This window comes from Garra rufa, chromosome 15, assembly GCF_049309525.1.
Source record: "Garra rufa chromosome 15, GarRuf1.0, whole genome shotgun sequence".
Taxonomy (NCBI): domain Eukaryota; kingdom Metazoa; phylum Chordata; class Actinopteri; order Cypriniformes; family Cyprinidae; genus Garra; species Garra rufa.
The window spans coordinates 12,657,674-12,663,570 of NC_133375.1; the positions used below are offsets into that span (position 1 = coordinate 12,657,674).

Consider the following 5,897-nt stretch of genomic DNA (forward strand, 5'->3'; position numbering starts at 1 on the left):
CTAAAACCAGCCTAGGCTGGTTGGCTGGTTTTAGCTGGCCAACCAGCCTGGTTTTAGCTGGTCATAGCTGGAAGGCAGGCTGGTTTTAGAGGGGTTTTGTCCACTTTTCCAGCCTGGTCTTAGCTGGTCAGGCTGGGAAACCACCAGCTAAAACCAGCCTGACCAGCCTGGGAGACCAGCTAAAACCAGCCACTTCCAGCTTAAACCATCTAAGACCAGCCAACCAGCCTAGGCTGGAATTAGCTGATTTTTTAAGCAGGGTAGTCAAGTCTGTCCTATCTCATAAGTATCTGAGTTTCTTACTCATACTTCATGTTTACAAAATAGGCCTCAGAAGACTTCTCTGTGGTCTGTTTCACTCAAGTCTACAAATCAAAGCCTTCTGGCAGGCAGACGTCTTGGTTTTAAATAGGTATAGTTTTATTGTCTATAGGTTAAAAGCAAATACAAAAGCAAATATAAATTGCAAGCTTTGTTGATCGAAGGCCTCAATGGCAGGTCGTCTGGCACCGGAGAAGCTGATGCAGAGAATTAACATCTGATCTCATCATCGCACTTCAGTCCTTTATAGACAGCAGGTGCATTCCAATGTCCTGAGATACCATGAGTTCTGGAGGCTGTCTATATAAACTCTTCCATTTTCGCATTCCTCTTCTTCGAATTCTTCTCGGCTGCTGTCTTCTACGCCTTGTCTACAACATTGTCTACACATCTGACGGTAACATCCGAATTCCTTCTTCTACCAAAGCTCTAACTAATACATATTTGTTCTCTAGCTATGCTCTTGCTAATACATGTTATAAATATTTTCCTTCATTGATGCCTTTAAAACAACAAGTGTGGTGTTCTTTCTTAATAAATCACTTTCAATAAAGTAAATACAATATAAGTGTGTGGTGACTTTCATAATAAACCACTTTCAATAAAGTAAATACTATACAAGTGTCCCATATAAAAGGAAAAGACATACTTGCAACAGGACAATTGAACATTTTCCTCAACAGCATGGCTTGCAGCACTGGAATTAAAATACTGAGTGTGAAATAATGCTCTTGTCATTCTGTGGGCAAAATCCCGTGAACTTCGTCCTGATCATGAGCTTCATGTCATCTTCTTACTCATTAACTATGCGACACTTTAAAGTGAAGGGACTATGGTGCCATGTGGTTTTTCAAGTCATTTTCATAGGTTTTGCATTATATTATCGGCTTGGAAAATATGTAAATGTGAATAGAAACATCAGATATGTAAAACCTTTCCAGTCGGGGCGAGACTTCCGTGTTCAGAAAAAGGTGGATTAGATTGTGTTTTTATTAACATCTTCACCTATCCCAACAATAATGCAAAACTACAGTTCCTTCCTGAAAAAAAGAACAATCTTGATTACACCATATTGAGCAACTATGACCAATATCAAATATTTATTTTATAGACCATTTCAAGTGCTATTCGGCGGCTTAAGGAAGTGACGTCGTTGGTCCCAGGACGTTTCCGGTTAGTGATCCAGCGCATTCAAAACAATGGCGAGAAGCACTTTATGAACAGTGGGATTGTGGTCATATATATACAATCCTCCTGCTTAAATGTCTAAATTAAAATTAGATCCTTGTCGTTCGGTGGTTGGGTGCTCCCTCTGGGCCGGAACTAACATTCTGAGACGCGTTTAACGGTAGATTTCCGCGAAACGTACCCGATTTGCGGCAGTGAAGGAGAAGGCTGGATAACAACAAGCAACTCTGGGATATTACAGCGGACATTTCGATTCAGGCAAGTAAATGTCGTTTTTAATTAATCTGATTATATGTATATCTTTACGTTAACTCTTTAAATATGATGCTGGATAATTTAATGCAGCATTTTGTCGTTGTTTACATATGCATCTAGCATTTTGATTCTTGTGTAACATTAATGAAAAAAGGCAAGTTTTTTATTTCTGTTTTATTGCTAAGTGTTATGTGGGCTAAGTTCATATAAGTTGTCTAGTTATCTTGTCAGTTGACAAATGCAGTGAGTAAAATGAAAGTAACGTGAATGTTGTATTGTGTAACAGTTAACGGCAGTAGTTTACAAAACGTAATGTTAATGGTAAATATTGTTTTCCATCACATAAGCTTTGGTAATGTTAATTCCAAGATGTACTGACGTATTAAGCAATAATAAAATTATTATTTTTTATATTGTGCATTATATTAAATAATTGTTTTTCTACTTTTAACCTTATATAATGTAAACAAAATTTATACTGGTGATTTCTAATATCATTTGTTTCTTAATCTAGGAAGCATTTTGATGTAAGCAGTTGTAAATATGCAGCAGGGTCACTAAATCTGACAATACAGTGTAATACTGAAATTTGTTTGCTCCCTGTAATTCGCATAGAATTGGTTAAATGTTATATACATTTTCATAATGATGGCTAATATCTAGGGATGGCCCGATACCGATACTGGTATCGGGTATCGGGTCGATACTGTCCTCATATACTCGTACTCGTACTCATAAAAATGAGCCGATACCACGCACCGATACCACGTACATTTTTTTTTAAACGAAACTGGCCGCCGCGAGCCGCCGCTTTGTCTAGGTTAACTGAAGAACGTAAAATGTCGGCGGTTTGGGCTCATTTCAAGATAAGGGAGGATGACAGCAGCAAGGCAGACTGTAAGTTATGTTCAGCTAAAGTGTCGAGAGGAGGAAAAGAAAGTACATCGTTTAACACCAGCAATCTCATTAAACATCTGAAGACGCATCATAGCGCTGAATACACACAGTTTAGTCAAGCTAAACAAGCAAATCAGCAGCCAACATTGACACAGGTTTTACAGAAGCGCGAGAAGATGTCAGGAGATAATCCACGGGCACTAAAAATAACAGAGGGAATTGCATACTTTATTGCACTTGATGACCAGCCATTGTCGGCTGTTGAAAATATAGGATTTCGACATCTTCTTGGCATACTGGAGCCGCGATACGAAATTCCGAGTCGCCATCACATTACAACCGCTATGCTACCGAAAGTGTTTCATGACGTGAAAAAGCAAGTCAGTGGACTGTTGCGTGACGTTTCGGCCGTCAGTTTTACAACAGATATTTGGTCAAGCAGTGTCTGCCCAATGTCTCTGCTCAGTTTAACTGTACAGTGGATTGATGACAACTTTTCTCTTCGCCATGCCACCTTGCAAGCAAAGCCGTTTCGGGGTTCGCACACCAGCAAAGCCATAGCAGACGCGTTTGATGGGATGCTTCAGACCTGGTGCATTCCGAAAACCTCTGTCCACGTCGTGCTACGAGACAACGCTAGAAATATGATTAAGGGCATGAATGATGCTGGACTCCCCAGCTTACCTTGTGCCGCTCACACTCTCCAGCTGGTGGTCCACGAAGGACTTTTGTCTCAGAGAAGTGTTGCTGATGCATTGGCTATTGGACGCAAAATCGTTGGCCATTTCAAACATTCTCCTCTAGCCTACTCCTGCCTCGAAGACATTCAGTTAGAGATCGGTCAGCCAGCAAAACGTCTACAGCAGGACGTACAGACCCCGCTGGAACAGTACATTTTACATGATCCAGTCTCTGATTGAGCAGAAACGGGCTCTAGGAGTTTTTGTGTCCGAACATGAACTTCCTGATAATCTTACGGCTCACCAGTGGGCACTGCTGGAGAAGGTTGTAACTGTTCTGGGTCCGTTTGAGGAGTTAACACGAAAAGTTAGCTCTTCTGAAGCTATGGCAGCAGATGTGATTCCTGCTGTCACTGTACTGCAGCGATTTCTGTCTAGAGAGACCGACGATGACCATGGCATCAAAACTATGAAAGGGACTTTAGCTGCAGCTGTCAGGAGGCGATTTTCTGATGTGGAAGAACAACCCCTCTACAGCATCGCTACTCTACTCGACCCCAGGTAGGTGTGTGTGCGTCTCTCTGTGTGTGTGTGTGTGTGTGTGTGTGTGTGTGTCTGTCTGTCTGTGTGCGTGTGTGTGTTTGTATCTGTGTGTGTGTGTGTGTGTGTGTGTGTCTGTCTGTGTGTGTCTGTCTGTGTGTCTGTCTGTGTGTGTGTGTGTGTGTGTGTGTGTGTGTGTGTGTGTGTGTGTATATCTGTGTCTGTGTGCGTGTGTGTGTTTATGTGCGTGTATGTGTGCTAGATAGTGAGTTCAAAGTTGCCTATGTATTGCTGAAAAGTACATTTTAGTATTTAATTTTCATTTAATAAATTATTTGATTAGGCTATGTTATTTTAATAAATATGTATTGTCAGATGCCTAATTTTCTCTCTCTGTTATAGGTATAAAAATCTTTTTTTCTCTAACACCAACACTGCTGCAAATGCCAAGGAGATGCTGATGCGTGAGCTGTTGAGGTCGTCTGGAGAAGAGGAGAATCATGACCTGCACGAACCTCCTGCCAGAAAACCACGCAGGGACCAGGCAAGCAGCAGCCTGGACAGTATATTTGATGAAATAGCAGATGAGCAAGCACCAGTCTCTCTAAACAGAGCTCAAGTAGGTTCTACTGCACAATTAGAGACATACGGGGAGACCACAATTTCTCGAGAAGACAAACCACTACAATACTGGGCAGTTAACAAAGTGCGGTTCCCTACTCTGGCCAAAATGGCATCCAGATACCTCTCAGCACCATGCAGTAGTGTTGACAGTGAAAGGCTGTTCAGCTCAGTGTCACATATTGTGAATGAAGACAGAAACAGAATCACAGCTGATCATGCAGAGATGATTTTGTTCATCAAAAAGAACCTGCCTCTCATTCTCCCAAAAAGTACCTAAGCTAGTTCAGATCACATTGCTTACTGAAATGTTTGTTTAATTGAAACAAGGGTACTGTCACTGTGCCACATAGTTTAATTGTTGTTTCATTTAAATATGCAGTAGTTTAATTGAGACTTGCAATAGTTACATTGATGTTTTGTTTAATTGAAATATGTAAATGTTTAATTGAGACTACACAACAGTTACATTGAAATTTAGTTAAATTGAAAGCTGGAGACGGTGTCAAATATTTCATTGATATATTGTTGAGTTGACAGTTTTGACTGTACAATATGTTTTATTTATATTTTGTCAGTTGTGAAGACAGTGCCAGCATTGAGGCTTTTTGTTTACACAGAAATATATATAATTTATTTTTGATTTGAAATTGCCTACATTTATTTTTTTAATCATTATTTATTTTAGACTTGTTAAAAAAAATAAAAACAGTCTTCTTACCTGTGTTCTAAAATAATCTTCTGTCTTCTTTTCTGGGAGCCTGTAGTTACTTTTGCGGTAGAAATATCGGTATCGGTACTCGGTATCGGCAAGTACACAAATTCAAATACTCGTACTCGTATCGGTTTGGAAAAAAATGGTATCGGGCCATCCCTACTAATATCCTTTGTTTTATTTTCTAGAAAGCATTCTAAACTGATGTAAACAGTTGCAGAAATACAGAAGGGTCACCAAATCTGACAAGGCAGTGTAAGGAGACCCAATGACAGCTGATCATCCTGCAGTGACAAACCACATCTGACCATATCAACACCCAGATGTTGAACTTGAGTGTAGTATTCAGTAATTCAGTGTAGTACTTAAAGCTACTGATGACCAGGCCAGATACAGACTGCTGCTTTTGATATTTGTTCCCCCTTTGTACTCCATTTCAGTTCAAATGTTGTTTCAGTTGTTGTTGTTTCATTTGTTGAAGCATTTTATGTTCATACAAATATTTACATATCAATACATGTGCTGGAAATAAAAACGGTTAAAACTGAGAGAATGTAATTTGTTTATATACAGTACTGGTGAAAAGTTTGGACAAAGTAGTTTTTTTATGTTTTTGAAATTAGTCTTTTATGTTCATTAACATGATTAATTATTTAAATTATTTTTATTATAAAAATGTT

The 5,897-nt window shown here is 39.4% G+C and overlaps 1 protein-coding gene across 1 annotated transcript; it reads left to right on the forward strand.

Moving 5' to 3' along the window:
* The first annotated feature begins 2,603 nt into the window (after nt 1–2,603).
* LOC141287650 (zinc finger BED domain-containing protein 4-like) lies at nt 2,604–4,782 on the forward strand. Its single transcript, XM_073819800.1, has 3 exons — nt 2,604–3,530; nt 3,586–3,902; nt 4,284–4,782. The coding sequence occupies exons 1-3, from the start codon at nt 2,604–2,606 to the stop codon at nt 4,780–4,782; spliced, it is 1,743 nt and encodes a 580-aa protein (XP_073675901.1).
* Nucleotides 4,783–5,897: the final 1,115 nt, after the last annotated feature.